Below are 18,240 nucleotides of genomic sequence, written 5' to 3' on the forward strand. Positions count from 1 at the left end.
AACGGCAGCTGGACAATAGGGATCTTGTTGCAGTGAGGTGTCCCCACCTCCCCAGACAGACTATGTGGATTGGAACTGGGTGGGTGCACCATAGGATGTCTTTCAGACTTGCACGTAGGCTTCTCCAGTGCCTACTTCTGCATACACCGCCTCGAATCGGTTCAGGGGCATCCTGTCCCCTGCCCTGGCGGGAAAACACACAAAGGGGAGAGGGTGTAGCCACCCTTTCCCGCCTGAACTTTTATTGGTGGGCTCTGATTCAGACACTCCCCTAATCTCTGGAAAAAGGTGGGTGCAGGGTCACCAGAGCCGTGGATTAATCTTGGACGAGAACTTTGCTTCAAAGACTTGAAACTTCGACGAGCTGCCGCTCACGGAAGAAATCTCCCTTGGGGTAAAGGAGTTACCCCCCTGCTTGGTAGGCACCCGAAACTCTGCAAGTGACCCGGTTGGCACTCCGCTGCTCCTACGGACATCGAAGACTTCTGCCTACCCTGAGGTGGGTTCCCAAGCATCCCAGAGGCCAGTGAGTGTGCACAGCAAGTCTGAGCACCGTGGACCCAGTGGGTGCCGAGATACCCAATACACCCAGGACACCGGCCACCTCTTGCCCAGCACACGAACCTGATGAGTGGGGAAGTTGTGCTTTGGCCCATCTGTGAGCCAACCGCTCAGCATTACCTGTGCCAAAGATCGATGCCCTAGCCCGCTCCGGCGACCCGTGGGCGCATCTTTACGCACGCCAAATTGCTGCCTCCCGCGGTCCCTTGTCTCTCGACTGGTGGGCCCTGGCGGAGGTCAATCTTCACTTTCAAGAGTTCCCCTGGTTGCTCCAGGCCTGCTCTTCAGTCTCCTCACTGGAGACCTTGCTCAGACCTCGTGGGTCTGCACCGTAGCTGTTTCTTGATTCTTGCGTGGGTTGCGGTTGCCAAGGCTTAGTGGATCCAATCCGGACACCAACACCGCAGCGACCCTCATCCTTCGTGGGACAGTCGCCCTCCAGCAGCTGGCCTTCCTTGATGCCTTCTGGAGCCCGTGGCTGCTGATCCAAGCTACCAGTCTTCGACCTGGAAGCACCCGACATTGAAGGGCTCTCTCTCCTAAGGCCCCTGGTCACTGGCTAGTGACCCAGACTCTGTCCCCTCTGCTTTCAGGTCCTTTCCTTCAAGATCTACATCTTCAACCTGCACGACATAGACGACGCTTCACGTCAGCAGCAGTTCTTCACGTTTTTCCATTGAAAACGAGACATCGACCCGACACTGAAAACGACCTATGCACCCGGCTTCCCTGGGGCAGGTAACAGTGGTACCTCGGTACTATCGTGGGTGTGGGCCCTCCAAGAGCTTAACTTAAAACTCCTGAACTTGAACTCCTGCTTGAAGTGTCTAGATTGTTGTAATTTCCAACCGCAACATTTCCCATAGGGTCTAATAGGGATCCCGACTGTAGTTTCACCACTGCACACGCTTCCCGTGGGTCCCCTTCCTCACTACCTTGGGTGGTTTCGTAAGGAGCCAGCGATCCTAAGTGCCCTAAGCACTGTCTGCAGAACTGTTGTGGTTCTCATACCACTTTTTTAATATATGGTTTGGCCCCCCCTGGGGCCCTGTGATTCCAGTGCTATTTATTGAGATTATAAATGCTTTATTGAATTGTATCTTTACCTCCAGCCTCATAAAGAGACTAGAGGGATTGTTCTTAGAATAAATACATATATTTTTAATATATACCTGTGTGGACTACTCTTTCATTTGGTCATTCAAGAGGTTATCCATGGTAAAACAATGAGCTTAACACTCCTTCAAGACTTACCCTGAAGGCTGCTCTCTACAGCTACCACTAGGATAGCTTTCTTTAAAGGTTGTCTTTAACCTATCACCTTAAGAGTCGAATTGGAATGGTGCAAGGTGTCCCCTATAACTAGTGGACAGCATATGCCAGGCCAACTTCTCACATGGATCATGCAAAAGACTGTATCGTTAGTCACTTTATGATCTGGCAGGCAGTCATGGGGAAGGACTCTTTAGTCTACTGAGTTTCAAGAAGCTCCGTTGTAGCAGGTGGTGGTGCTGGGTATCTTAAAAAAGTTATTGGTTTTTACCACAGATGGCTGTATGTCAGAATATCATTGACAAAATTATTGCAACAAATATGGCTTCCTAAAGAGCGATTACAACCATATTGTTCCACAAGGTGTATATTTTATACTATTAACGTCAATGGGGTGATAGTTTTGTAAATGATATTTAGAGCACAATATTATTGTCGGATGATATTTAGTCCATATGTTCCGGTACCATAACTGCACTTATGTGTTCCGGTACCATAACTGCACTTATGAAGGAGATCATGACCAGATCTTACTCAGCTCTAGTCAGGCAAAATTGTGTGCATTCAGAGCGGAAATGGGAGACAAAATTGATTCTCTCTCCTAGTTCTGCAATGTACATGTTAGGAGACAGTAGGAATGCATGTGATTTTTTTATTTTTATGTATAGAGCACATATGTTATAAAAGACGTAATGGTCCAAAACCTAAACAATATTAGATCAAGCTGAAGTATGATAAGAAATCGAAGGAATTTGTGAGATGTAAAATGTTTCTTCTATGTTATTAAACAAGAAATATGTCATACCTCCTGCATTATTAGTCAGTGTATTATCAGGTAGGAGTAATGCTTGAAATTAAATAATCTTCCTTAGTCCTTGAAAGTACTTTGGGCACAAAATGAGTGTGTTCTTTGTGTTCATATGTTAGGAGACAAAAAATCAGGGTCTGCTTTAGCGCTGGAGGCCCACGGTACGACTATCTTTGTTGGTGCCCCACCCCCCAAAGGTGCTTCTTCTAAGCCGATTCTCTCACTACCATCCTCCAACAGTGCCTTTCATCTCTATGTTGCCACTCTCACATATGTATTTCTTTTGTTTTATAGCTCTACTCATACCCGTGTAGGCGGGTGTCACAGCACTTTCCATTACACACACATTACACCGAGAAAATGAATCATATTTCTGTAAGTCAGTGTATAGGAAATGTTCCCTAAGACAAAGAGGACTACAAGGAGTAGAAGTCAGATGTTATCCATATTGGTGAGAATTATATTTTAAGAGTACTTGGTTTGGAGAAGCACAAACTCATGATTTAAAGTGTAATGCAGTGGTTGGGGTGGACTTTACGAATAAGAATTTATTTTGTACCATTTTTAGCAACATTAAGATATTGAAAGACTAGGAAAACAACATGAAATTTTAACCTATTGTTTGCATGCAGCTCAACGATGACAGTTCATGGCTCCTGTGCTAGATTAGGAAAGTTACTTAGTAACTACAAGTAACAAAAGTATCTGTGACAAAAGCAGCGACCCACCGAGCTATCTACAGAATATACAATTCTGTGATCTGCATGGTACGTGTGCTTCTCAGCAGGCATATTAACCCTCTGTTCTACTTAATGAGGAGTCATAACTGCTACAAGACAAAACTCTGAAGTCTCTCCAGCAGGTACATTAATCACCAGTTACGTTGACATTTTTATTGCTACCTGAAAATGTCTGAACACACAAGGAACTCTGCAGCAGGTGCTTTTAGACTCATGATATATTTCAAAACACAGCACCCCCCTCCCTTGAGCTTGGCGCCTGGTGCAGTTGCGCCACCTGCACCGCCCTGAGCCAATTCTGGACGGAATGGGTGTGGAATGAAAGAATCTCTCTTATGTCCAGATAGTATGCGTTAGAAGAAATAAGGGAATGCACAAAACTACAATATCTATCATGTCTAGAGCATTTATGTTCAGAAATACGGTGAACAATATTAAAAAGAATATTCCTTTAACAGTGATGTATAGGTTAGAGATAAATGCAACGAGTGCAGCATGACATATTTCTTACATCTAAACAAATACGTTAGAAAACAGATGGAATGTGTGGGATGTGAAAGGATCATTTTTATGTCAAGAGTGAATAATTTAGGAGAAAAAGAATCGACGACTGAAATAATTGTCCGTATGTGAACAGTGCATATGATGAGCAAAGAAAAAAATTGTATAAGAAGTTTAATGCTTTTTATGTGCATGATAAACTTTAGAAGATAGAAGATTTTGTCAGATATGAAACATTTTCTTATCTTGAGAACGTGTAGGTTATCAAATATATAGAACTTTTCAATCTCACATTTCCTCCTGTCCAGAATGTATAGTTTAAGAGATTTAAAAATATGTTTGATATGAAATATTATTTTCTCAAGTGTAAAATGTATGCGTTACTAGGCCTCGGCAGAGTTTTGCTCCGCGGAACTCCGCGAAGTTACAACAAAACTCCACGAAGTTCCGCGAGTGGCGGAGTGTAGTGCGAACTGCAGTTTGTACTGGTATTCCTGCAGCTCGGGTAGAAATTCAACCCGAGTGGCAGCTTGGGCTTGCGAACATACCGCTCGCGATCGCGAACATACTGCTCGCGGACTTACCGCTCGCGGGGAAAAAATTCCACTGCACATCACGAAGCGGAGCTTTCTGCACTCCGCGAGCCCCAAGGATTGCAGAAAACTCCGCAAACTGAGCTAAATTCATAGCCCAGGCTTATGCGTTACGACTGCGAAGGAACGCGATAATGAAGAAAGAACCTGTGTACATAAATTTTAAAAAATCTGCATAAACAGCCGTAAAAATGTACCTTAATTAATTGTTCTCAAGTTACAAACAAGCGATACACACTACTTATTTATCATTCCTAACTATTTAAAACCAAAGCCAAGTGAAATATATATATGGCCTCCGCTTCAGCTACACACATTTGTCCAACGGCCCATGTTGTTTGTGTATCCTGGTATGAGAGTTGCAGCGCCAGCCACCCACATCGTTCCCAGCCTCGGTGCTCCGAGCTCTACAACTGAACAAAACTGCCTCACACTCCATCCCATGTTTGGGTCTCTAGTAGCTCGCACTACTTGACTTATAACATATAGAAGATAATCTGAAATAGAGGATTAACTGTGTTTGCTGCGTGGACGTCAATTTACCAAAATGCCTGGGGTTGCGGAATTGATATCACTTGCCCTTTGACCTTCAATTTTACTCACATGCTTACATATACACACATTCACACTTACACGTGCGCTCTCTCACACAAACACACACACTCACCCACCCACAAGCACGCACACAACATACATTTAAGAGCATTTATTTACGTACCTCATCTGCCTGGGAAGGTCATATTTGAGCTACTAGGACTACATTTTTTTTTTACACTTATAGTGAATAAGAAAACACTGAGGGAAAACAAAGAGTGGAGCCCCGACCGACGTCCATAAGGACGAGCTGCCTCTGTGTTCCTGGCACTGATTTTGCCACCGCTGAGGCTAGGGGTTGCAAAGGCAGTCCCAGGGGCCGCAAGAGGCAAGCCAGGGGTCGCAGCTACGACCCCTGACGATCCCCAAATGAGGTCCACTCCTCAGCTGAAGAGTCGGTACAATAAAGTAGTCAGTACCTCTTCTTCAAGCTGTTTACTGCATACAAATAAGTCATAACTATCTGATGTTCATTTACGGATTCGGAAATATCACACTGTGAAGCTACGCTTTGGTTTTGTTCTACTGTTCACAGAAATGGCAATAAAATTGTTTATTTTAAAAAAATGAATAAGAACCTCAGTCAGTGCAAATCTGTTGTATGCCTCTATTGACAATGTTCACTACTGTCCTGCATTCTTGGCCCCTCCTTTTCAGAGGTTTTTACAGCGCTCTGCTTGGAAAGCAAATCAGAGACCGAATATCGGAGGGAAATTTCCAAGATCTGCAGGCGATTAAGAAATCTGCACCATCGACCTGCAGAAATATCTAAACTGCAGATTTAGGTTAGCCCTAGCATTCGCTATTTCCAAAGAATATAATTATTAGAGAAAATGGAAGACATGGAGAATAATTTTTTTTAAATGCAAGAGCGGTTGAGACAAAATCACAGAGTCCTGCAAAGATATGTACTCGTCCAGGAGGATGGTGTGATGCAAACAGAGGTCTTGAAGCGGGGCCAACACCAGCAATACGTTGTGCAGTCATGAGGCTCATTGGATTACAGTGCTGGGGGCCACATCTGGAGCATTGGGCTAAATAAGGGAGGGCATACCTGTTGATTAGATCCACATCTGGTGGCCACATCTATTGTGTTGCATCCAGTTCCGGAGGTCATGCATGTTGACCGTGTTCGGTCTGATTCTGGCGGCCACATCTAGATCGTGATAGTTTGGGAGGCCCCAACTCACACATTATGTCCAGTTCTCCATTATACTGATTCACATCCTCACCTATTGGTCAACAATTCACAGCAACGACACGTGGTATGCTTACCACTTCACTCCTCGAACCGAGACTTGCAGCCTCAATTTACTTCCTCGAAACGGAGGCTGATGCCTCACAGTGGAGCAGAAGCGAAAACAAAATGGCAGGAATCATGGCAGCAAATTTCCTGCACCCAGAGGCTCTCATCTGTAGTGGCTTTGAGTCGTCGCAAAAAGAAGACACTAATTTGCTGGGTCATGGTGAGTCTGCATCCTTGGAATGACTCCTGCTCACCTGCACACACACTACAAGCAGAGTGCACTTACCAAAAACACCATCATGGAAGAAAGACCAAAGAGAGGATGTCACCAGATGTGTTCACCAAAGAGAAATAAATGTACATTACAAGTCAAGCAATTCTGAAGAAAAGAAGTCCCAGGCTTTCAGGTGGAGAATCAACATCATAACATGTATTTTATATGCGAAACGTCAAGACTACAAGGAGCATCTTCAAATCAAAAGTGGTGGAGACAAATGCAGTGAATCCATTTAATAAAGCCCGAGATTGAAATCGGGGACTACTGGTATTGAATAGACAAGATCATCATCCAATACTTTGCAAGTTTCCATTTGTGATGCACTGGTCTCATATTTCCAACTTAATTTCTCTCTGTTTTTCCCCCACTGACACAGATCTAGCTGAACATTCCTTGCATGCGTTGGATGCACAGCGAGCTCTGAGGTCCTACCGAGCAAAGAACTAGGCATTTCAAGAGTCAAAGCCATGCATCACAACTGGTTGTTCCAATGTTTTTTTTAAAAAGCTGACACTTAAACAAAAGCACTGGATGTACTCACCATTTTTGCCAAGACATCATAAAAGATCTCTTTACCAGAAGAATCACAGATAAACAGCTCCTAAGGGGAGAAACAAAGAAAGGCTATAGCTCAACAAGAGAATCAAGGCAGATGAGGGAGAGAACAGAGTGAGGAGGGGGTTAAGACGGTCACGGGAGGGAAAGGAATAAGAAAGCTAGAGGGACTAATAAAGTGGCAAATAATGCCAGGGACTAGAAGAGACAGGGGGCTGATAAAGCGGAGGGCAGGTAAGGAGACCGGAAGGAGGGAAATGTGTGGGGGGGGGGGGGCTACCAAGGCAGAAATATAAGCAAGTGAGAGGTAAAGACTTAAAAGAAACAAGATAATAATATAAATCACTATCCCAGTGGGTGCCGATTAGGTAAGAGAGTCCCAGCACAGGAATGACTAAGGTATAGGTCAACACTGAGGTGCAGTCGCAGAGCTGTGTGGAGATCCCTGTACCAGAACTGGAATGCAAATGAAGAAAGACAGATATGCAACAGGAATGGAAGTGGGGCTGTGTGGAGGGTTCAGCGACAACAAGAATGCTGTAGGTGGGGACTGAGATACATCAGCAGATTGGCGAGGATCTTACCACACTGTCACTAGTGTCTGGAATCTGCACTGTCTTCACCAGCACCTCAACTCCAGCAGTCTGCAGAGAGGAAGCAGGATTTAACAGGAAGAAAAATCTCTCTCAGTTTCACTTCAGTAATGCAACTTTCAATATTACCCACCATGAAGCGCTGATGGCCACCAATTTGGAACCCAGTATCAACAAAATTTACAAAATAATAGGAAAAAAACAGCATTCTAGTGGCAACCAGAAATGCAACTTCAAGTGAGAAGGTTAAATTGAAATAAATGGTTGCAGGTTCAGCAACTGATGCTTTTATTATTCCACACGACTTTCAACAGTAATATAGTTGCATAATTTAGCTCTTCATTTCCTAGGATGGCGAGGAAACTGAAGAAACAATTCTCACCATAAGAGAGAATTAAAAGGTGATGGAAATTCCGGGATAACTCCAAAAACACACATTATATATATATATATATATATATATATATATATATATATATATATATATATATATATATTCAGTGAAAAAACCATAGGTTTCACACATGTTATAGTTAGCTGGACATTTTACTGATAAAAAACCAATGAAATTCCCCCGTTATAGTTAGTGCAGGCAACTATAACTCACGCGTCCGCAATCCTCTGCTGATGACATATGTCTTTATGATAACAAATTTTTTGTAATATATGTATAGCTAAAATTTAATGGAAGAAGACATGGGCAAATAAGTGTCTAAATACAGTATTAGCATCAGCAGAGGATTGCGGTCGCGTGAGTTATAGTTGCCTGCACTAACTATAACGGGGGAATTTCATTGGTTTTTTATCAGTAAAATGTCCAGCTAACTATAACATGTGTGAAACCTATGGTTTTTTCACTGAATTTGCAAGGTTTTTTAAATGCTAATTCCTAACTATAACGTGTGTGAAACCTATGGTTTTTTCAGTGAATGTGCACGGTTTTTTAAATGCTAAGTTACTTTACGCCGTTCGTGGCGTGCGCGCCCACTTTACGCAGTTCGTTCCGCTTCACGGTGCGCTTCACGCTTCACGCACCGTGCGCGCACCGCGTGCCCACGTTACGCTAAATGGGCCATGTACGCACGATGCGCTTCGCGCAACGTCCGCACACGGACGCCGTATTTGGCACATCGTTGTTAATGGTTATCTACAGATTGCCTTTCAGACAAATATGCCATGCGGAAAATGTGCCCTTCGGGCACCTTTTGCGCACGGGGTGAGGAAAACGTGGATATTGGTTTTTTTTAAAAAAAAATTTTTTTTTTTTTTTACCGTACGCGTACGGTAAGCGTAATCGGCGATTTTTCGAAAATACAAAAATTTACATTTTTTGCCTTTTGGGTTCTTTGGGGACACCATAACAATGACTGGGTGGTTGGGAGCTGTCTATCAAGCCGCTTTTAATGTTTTCGGACTTTGTTTTTCCTCCACTCCCCTCAGAGTGCGAGAGAGAAAATGGCGGACGACACTTCCTGGTTTCGACCGATTCGAATGTTTACTAAGATGTAACAGCCAATCAGAATCGCGCTCGCGCACGTCACCGTACGCGTACGGTAAGCTTACCGTAAGCGCACAGTAAGCGCACCGTAAGCTGGCTCAGATATATATATTGATTTAAATGCTATTTTCTCAGGAACTACTGAACAGATTTACACCAGACCTACAAAAGGCACTTCCTTGACCTGAGGACTACCTCTCTGTCAAATTTCAAGTAACTCTGTTCAGCCGTTCGGGCTGTAGCTGTGTCTAAAGGTCCTATGGAAAAATGCATGGGAAAAAAACGCGTTTTGGGACCCCCCTTTTTTCTCAGCCCCCGCTTGACGAATCCGCCCGAGACTTTCAGGGTAGGAGCGGAGCGTAGCGCCCCACCTATTTTGAAAATTTCGCAAGGATTCGTCGACCGGTGCCAAAGTTATTCCAAATAGAATGTTGCGGATTTCCCATGGAAACGTAGTCCTAACTATAACTATCTACTGGCGACCGCCAGTAGATAATATATATACACACACACACACACACACACATATACATACATATACATATATACACACTCCATGCTCTACCCACCACCTCCAAATCAAAGGGCGCGCCGACGTTTTCGGACCTTCGAAGCACGGTCTGAAATATGCACCACACTTCCAACAAGTAAAGTCGACGCCATGTCGTTTCGCAGCAAATTCTTTATTGTCAGCTGAGAGTGTTAGACGCGTTTCGCCTTCCTTGTTGGAAGTGTGGTGCATATATATATATATATATTCAATGAAAAAACCATAGGTTTCACACATGTTATAGTTAGCTGGAAATTTTACTGATAAAAAACCAATGAAATTCCCCCGTTATAGTTACTGTAGGCAACTATAACTCACGCGACCGCAATCCTCTGCTGATGCTAATACTGTATTTAGACACTTATTTGCCCATGTCTTCTTCCATTAAATTTTAGCTATACATATATTACAAATATTTTTTTTTCATAAAGACACATATGTCATCAGCAGAGGATTGCGGTCGCGTGAGTTATAGTTGCCTACAGTAACTATAACGGGGGAATTTCAAAGGTTTTTAATCAGTAAAATTTCCAGCTAACTATAACATGTGTGAAACCTATGGTTTTTTCATTGAATTAGCAAGGTTTTTTAAATGCTAATTCCTAACTATAACGTGTGTGAAACCTATGGTTTTTTCAGTGAATTTGTACGGTTTTTTAAATGCTAAGTTACTTTACGCCATTCGTGGCGTGCACGCCCACTTAACGCAGTTCGTTCCGTGCGCGCACGGTGCGCTTCGCGCACCGTGCGCGCACAGTGAGCACGCGGTGCCCTCCGCGCACCGCTCGCCCACTTTACGCAGTTAGTGCCGTACACGCAAGGTGGGCACGACCGTGCGCACATGGAGGACATATTATGCGCTTCCTTGTGATAGGTAATCTGTTAAATTTAATTTGTAAGTGATGACAATAATATGCCATACACAGAGTGTTTTTTTTTTAATTAAAATTTTTAGCGTAAGCGCACCGTACGCGTACGGTAAGCGTAATCAGCGAAATTTTCAAAAAATAAAAATTTACCGTTTTTGGCCTTGGGGGATCTTTGAGGACTCAACTAACATGGCTATGTGCATGGGCGCTGTCTAAACAGCCCCTTTATATGTTTTTTGCCTTTGTTTACAGCCCCCCCCTCAGAGTGCGAGAGAGAAAATGGCGGCCGCCGCTTCCTGGTTTCGACCGATTCGAATGTTTACTTAGATGTAACAGCCAATCAGAATTGCGCTCGCGCACGCCACCGTACGCGTACGGTAAGCTTACGGTAAGCGTACCGTAAGCTGGCTCAGATATATATATTGATTTAAAGGCTATTTTCTCAGAATCTACTGAACAGATTTACACCAAACCTACAAAAGGCACTTCCTTGACCTGAGGACTACCTCTCTGCCAAATTTCTAGTAATTCTGTTCAGCCGTTCGGGCTGTAGCCCTGTCTAAAGGTCCTATGGAAAAATGCATGGGAAAAACGCGTTTTGGGACCCCCCTTTTATCTCAGCCCCCATTTGACGAATCCCCCCGAGACTTTCAGGGTAGGAGCGGAGCGTAGCGCCCCACCTATTTTGAGAAATTCGCGAGGATTCGTCGACCGGCGCCAAAGTTATTCAAAATAGAATGTTGCGGATTTCCTATGGAAACAGGGTCCTAACTATAACTACCTACTGGCGACCGCCAGTAGGTAATATATATATATATTCACTTAAAAAACCATAGGTTTCACACATGTTATAGTTAGCTGGACATTTCACTCGTAAAAAACCATTGAAATTCCCCCGTTATAGTTAGTTCAGATAACTATAACTCGCGCGCCCGCAATCCACTGCTCATGACGTCACATATTACATCACTCATGGCATGGTCAGTGGCATCACTCATGACATCACTGATGACATCATCCTTGTGATAGAGTGGCGGTCGCGCGAGTTATAGTTATCTGAACTAACTATAACGGGGGAATTTCAATGTTTTTTTACGACTGAAATGTCCAGCTAACTATAACATGTGTGAAACCTATGGTTTTTTAAGTGAATTTGCAAGGTTTTTTACATGCTAATTCCTAACTATAACGTGTGTGAAACCTATGGTTTTTAAGTGAATTTGTAAGGTTTTTTTAAATGCCAAGTTATGTATGTTTTTTTTTTTATATATTTATTTTACAATAAGCTACCTATGTATATAGTTATAGATTGACTGTATCCTGTAATATGGAATGGCTCGTTTAAAATGTTTTTTTTTTTTATTTAAAGGTTTTTCACCGTGCGCGCACCCCGCGATTTTTTGAAGAAAAAAAAAAAATGTTTTACCCTTCGGGGTCCTTCAGGGATCCCCTGACAAAGGCTAGGGGTCAGGAACTCTCTACCCTGCCCCCTTTTCACGTTCTCCACCTTTCTTTTTCACTGTCACACACAAAACACACAAAATGGCGGCCGACACTTCCTGATTCGAATGTTGACTGACATTTAACCACCAATCAGAATTACGCTCGCGCACGGTGCGCGCACGGGGCGCGCTTATAGATATTTATGTACTTTTAACTGCAATTTTCTCAGGAACTACTGAACAGATTGACACCATATATGGAAAAGGCACATGCCTGACCTGAGGACTACCTCTTTGCCAAATTTCAAGTAATTCTGTTCAGCCGTTCGGGCTGTACCTTCGACTAAAGGTCCTATGGGAAAATGCATGGGGAAAACGCGTTTTGGGACACCCCTTTTTTCTCAGCCCCCGCTTGACGAATTACCCCGAGACTTTCAGGGTAGGAGCTGGGCGGAATTCTCAGTCTTCTCACTGCTAGGCAGGAAGACACCACCCACCACACCACCAACAGCCCGCCCACTACCCTAATCTCCATTTTAAAGATATATTAATCCCTGCACCCCCCTCGTGCTTTGCTCTCCTGCTCACCATGGAATAATTCTTCTGGAAAAGTGCGCCATCGCTGCGGAAGAGTTGAGCCAATGAGCTTTTTCCCACTGTGGCGTCACCTAGGAATGCAAAAGACAGAGCAATCATAGGACTGTAATTTGCCATCTAATGCCACCAACCCCCACCACAGAGAAGGTTTATGCAACAGAATGTCACAGAATCACTGGTAAACAACTCTTTCAAAAGTAACAGTGAGTCCTACGTATAGAGCCACTGAGGAGAAAACTTGCTAAGTCTAGCAATGATAGTCTGCCGAGCCAAAACAGGTCTACTCTGGAAGCAGAAAGAAACATTTACATTTTCAAGTGACAAAAAGCATAATAATGAGTAGGAAGTATGTGTGCACAGCGAGGGCTTGTGGAGTTTCCTAACTCCAGTGACGCCGTTGGTGTGACAATAAGCAAAAGTGATTTTAAAGAGCAGGCGTGGTGAGCAGGCCTGATTGAGAACTCAAAAGTACCCTAAGAGAAACCTATTGCAAAAATATGCTAATTAATTTGTAAGATAAGTGCACATGGATCTTCCCTTTTCAGGACAGTAACCCATACCTACACAGAGGTGGCATGGTACATCATAGAGTACCTCCTCACAGTGGCGACGGCTGCCACCAGTATGGGCTACAACCCTGAAACTAAAGGAGCTCTTACATATGCTTTAATGAGGTATTACCTGTATGATGAGAAGGTGTGATCGGACTAACCCAGTGATAATAGAATCCTTCCACCTCTGGTATAGAGATGTAGGGTGAACTAAAAATGCCTAACGATGAACCATAGACTTTATTGGCGCCCGCATTTGGTAGATCTAAAAAATAAGGGGGAGGAAAATAATTGAACATATTGACCATTAATGAAATGGTCAATATGTTTCAGCCCAAAAAGTGCCCAAAGAGGCTTTCTTCAGGACCAGTTAATCTCAGCTGATTTAATCCAGGGTTCTTTCTGAAAAAACAATCAAGGATCAAGTGGTGCATTAACTTACTAAAATAATAAACCCCTAATTCTACATAGAGTTTGTCCCTAGAGGGTTTTAAACTGCTATGGTGTGCTCCGGGTTGGATAAAAAACGCAATAGACTATTCAGAGCCGGCCAACTATATGCCTGGTTCGCTACTACTTCATACAGCTAAACTAGAGGAGATGGCTTTAATGAATCTACTAAAAAAAAGAAAAATCTGTGAAGTGTAACTAACCATTACTACCAAAGCACGCTGGTTTTAGACCAGGCATGGGGACAGAATTAGTGTTACATCAGCAGTGGATAACTTCTGGATGATGGTGCACAAAAGTGACAGGGCAGAACACTGCTTTTGGAACTTCCGCCGTTTGACACCAAAGATTATTCAATCTTATTCCATTGTCTATCCTCCTATGCCATGGTGGGGAAGGGGGTATGCAAAAGGGGCGGAGGGGGAGGGGTAAAGATAGTCTTGATTTGTCTCTTCTTTTCTATCCGGGAGAACCCCAACGGCACAATTGGGTTCCTTCTATTCCTTTCACCCCCTCAGTGGAGCATTCCTCAGCGGTCCCTAATTTTACTCCTGCTTATTAAACTTTGCTTTCCCCTTTCATGCATTTGCTTCATAACTTTCATGTCAAAACATACTTGTATGCAGGTGGCATTCAGCTCATATTTAAATCATGTGGCGATACCACAGATTCCTCTTCGCACCTTCCACTAACGCTGGAGGTAACCCAAATGTGGATGGCTAAAAACTTTGTAGAAACTGAATCCTTCAAAATCTGAAACTGTAAGCATTTAGCTAACTTCACTGGGTGATTACCCAAAACCTGACCATATACTTTGAAATACAGGCACTACATTGAACATTGTTCTATCTCTGGAAGACCAAAACCCTGCACTTAAAAAAACCTGCATTTTCCATCTGAAAACACTAAAGAATATTCGCTTTACTATGCTTTGCACAGTGTTGTTGTTGCCAATGCCTACAATCAGTCTAGATTTTATCATGGCAACTCAAAATATTCGGGCCTTCGAACAGGAAGCATGGCCCATCTGTAGTGAATGCAGAATTCAACTGTCAGAATTGTGTTCAATTTGAGGACGTTCAACCAAATACCTCAAGCACTTGCACTGAATGGCTATTAGCAAAAGAATCCAGTTCAAAGCTACCTGCGTAGTTCCCAGGTTACTCTACAGCAACAGTCCATAACTGCTCTCAGAAGAATGTGCATAATGTACCCCTACTCAACACCTCCGATTAATAGGCAAATTTGAGTCTGTCAAATATAGATCCAAATACACAAAATGGGACGCAAGAACGTTCCAGGTGCAAGCAGCCATTCTCTGGAATTCCTTCTCTCTTGAAGCCAGATGTAATTTACTTATCTTAAGGAAATGGATTTTCACATTCACATTTTCTATTGCAATTAGTTCCTCCCTCTATCCAGCTACTAATTCAGTACTACCTCTAAAGCACCAGGAGACTCTATTATGACTGTGCAAATTACAAAACCTAAAATAAATGTAAAAAATAAATACTGTATCTAGGTGGCTGTTTCTTTTGTGAGAGTGCTGCCTGATTGATTCATCATAGAAAACATGGCAAAAGGCTGAAGAACCACTGTCAGCAAAATGTTGAGTGCTCGAGTGAAAAAATAATCCAGGTTTGATGATACCGAAAAAAGATTTTATTACTGCACGACTGCCTCAACCTAAAGTCCTACAGATTTATTTGACAAAAAACAAATACAATGCCCGATCCTGATGAGAGCTATGCAATGTTTTGCAGCCTTCCCTCCACCTTTCAACTTAATTGGCGCCAAAATACTGGGCCGCCACTGGAAGAAGAGGCACTGAAAGTTTGAGAACTACAAAGGCACTGGTAGGAACTGCTCTGAGAAACTTTTTGGGGATCTTTTATACAATCTGGTGGGTGATGATGTAGAGTATCTGTTCATCACATTTTCTGAAGACCAAACCCAGACTTACAGATGCCTAGTTGCGTACCTAAATGACTGAACGATTCAATCCACAAAGGCACATTGGCTATGATAGTCCTAGCCCCCTGATATACCTCAGCAAAAAAATTGTTGTCCAAAAATTTTAATTTTGGATTTGTGTTTTTGTATTATTAGAGAGGTAATTTAGCTTGGGTAGACATTGCTAATCCGGTCCGAATTTTCCTGGACGACATTTTTAAAAATGGCAGATGTGTTGCAGTGATGATGTAATATTTAAGGAATCATGAGACATATATACTTCATTTTGATGTCAAAACATAGGTTTTGGTGGTTAAGTAGTTTTATTGAGACAGAAAATAACTCCTCAGAGCAATCCTGATTTTCCAAAATGGCTGCTCTATTATGACATGTTTTAGCCATCATTTTGATAATTTATTTTAATATTGTTTTTGTTCCAGTTTTTCCGTTAATTCAAATTCGTGAACATGAGCGAAGGAGGTAGTAGAAGAGGATCTTTACCTCGTGATAGAGTGATGCTGACTACAAACTAAGAGGACTTCTTCAACAAAGAAAAATGTATCATATGCAAAACTAATCTGAAAGAAATGTGAACATCATGCGGAGGGACAGAAGATAGTTTGGAGATGCTGCAGAAATATGGCAAAACAAAGTTCACAATGATTGAAACTGATGGCTGAAGAGGATCACATACTTTACCATTGTAACAACAAGTGCTACACGTTGCATACCATTGAACAGAGCCTGGAAAAAATCATCAAAATATAGCAGAAGCCAGTGAATCACAACAAGAATCAGAGTTCTGAGAAAGCGACGACAACCAAACCCAATGCCCATCCACTTAGAAGATCAATGGTTACCCCTCGTCCAATTCCAGTCCAATTCCAACGACTGATAAGAAAGCAGAGGATTTTCAATGTGTTATCTGTGGTTAGCCAGAACAAGAGCCAAAGGGGTTGACGAAAGAACAAAAGTACAGATTATGTGAGTCTCAAAGGGCAAACATGATTTTATCTGCAGCTAATTTCTTCCAAGATGAAGCTTGCAGTCGAGTATCTGATCTAAACAGCGAGGTGAATGTATTTGCAGCGGATTTGTATGCCCACCCGAACTGCACGAGTGCATAAATTCGAAAGTATGAATGTATAATGAACTCCCAGCAGCCACATAACCGTCAGGCTTGTACTCTTTGAACAAGCAAATTAACTTTTAAAGTAACTCTTGAGTGCTGGCTGCGGGTTCACAGGGGTGTTACCCTAAAACGCTCCCAGGTTGCTCGTTTCCGATCCAGTGAGGACCTGGTTAGGCAGTTCGGGCTGAACTGTTCCCATGAGGCACAGGGTCAAGATTGATTTACATATTGCTGGGTCTGAACTGGGGTGGCAAAGTTAGCTAAAGAACAATGATGGATTTAACCCAGATCTGTGACTTGGGGTGAGTGTCTGAAAAGTTTCAGCGCTCCGTCCATCATCTCCTTGTGTTTGCAATGAGGAGTTGGTGCCTGCAAAAATATATTCAAAAGGTACAGGCCATATTGTTCAAGAACTTTACAGCAAATTGGAGGAAGCTGACCTTTGTGTTGCACCACATGTTGAGTGGGCTGGTTGAAATAGTTCCAATTGAGTCATTATACGGTCAAATGACACAGATGTTATTATTGTGCTACTTAGAGTTGTTTCAATGTTCATAAGTTCAAGGATGTCAGAGTTATGAATGTGTTATGGAACAGGCAAGAAAAGACACTAATCTGGCTTTATGTTCTGTATACGAAACTTGATCCTGAGATGCCCAGGGCTCTTATCAAGGCACATATTCTTATGGGTGATGATACTTTAAGAACAATTGGAAGAAAGCTTGGAGCTTTGACTGCTGAACCTGTGAAGTTTCTAAAAGAATTTGCTGAAACAGAAGAAGAATGTGACTTTAAAGACGTATAAAAATACCTTGTTGTGTGTGTCGAAAATGAGTTCTGACTGTCACATGTTTGACAATCTTTGGTATAGTGAGTTCAAGAGATCAGTCCTGCTAAGTGAACTTCTAGCGAAGTCATTCTGTGTGGAGACACATTAAAAGAGCATTCTACTCGATCAGAAGAAGTGTAAATGTTTTTGATCATGCATATGTCGAGAAAGATCCAAGTGAATTTGGTTGGGAAGATATTGATGGAGTGCTAAAACCTACAAAACTTCTAAAGTCTTTACCCACAGAACTTACACGTGCATGTACTTATAAAGCCGGTGCTACTAAAGGATGTCCCTGTTGATATGCTCTTCTCAAATTTCCAACATTCTACAAAAATACTACGAGCGACTGCTGAAACAAATAAAGTGAACTATGAAAATGTATCTAAAACAGGAGTGATGAACATTGGGATTTTTCTCATATTCAGATCAGCAGCCTTGTTTGGTGTATACATAAAAGAATTAAAAAACATTATTATTGGTTTCATTTCTATGTAGGTCTCTCCTTCCTCTATAATAGGCCCCCATTTTGGAAAATGGAGGAAGGGTTGCTCTGAGGAGTTCTTTTCAGTCTCTTTAAGACTACTTGACCCCCAAAACTTATGTTTTGACATCAAAATGAAGTATAT

The 18,240-nt window shown here is 42.5% G+C and overlaps 1 protein-coding gene across 1 annotated transcript in view; it reads right to left on the bottom strand.

The window, feature by feature from the left end:
• Window positions 1-18,240, bottom strand: part of IFT27 (intraflagellar transport 27) — an 89,038-nt gene that overhangs the window by 57,449 nt on the left and 13,349 nt on the right. The window contains exons 2-4 of the mRNA XM_085601328.1: window positions 12,688-12,767; window positions 7,732-7,791; window positions 7,134-7,193 (exon numbers count right to left, since the gene is read on the bottom strand). Coding sequence (XP_085457454.1) covers window positions 7,134-7,193; window positions 7,732-7,791; window positions 12,688-12,767 — 200 coding nt within the window. The remainder of the gene's footprint in view (window positions 1-7,133; window positions 7,194-7,731; window positions 7,792-12,687; window positions 12,768-18,240) is intronic.

Source organism: Triturus cristatus, chromosome 4_2 (genome assembly GCF_964204655.1).
Source record: "Triturus cristatus chromosome 4_2, aTriCri1.1, whole genome shotgun sequence".
NCBI classification, from domain to species: Eukaryota; Metazoa; Chordata; class Amphibia; order Caudata; family Salamandridae; genus Triturus; species Triturus cristatus.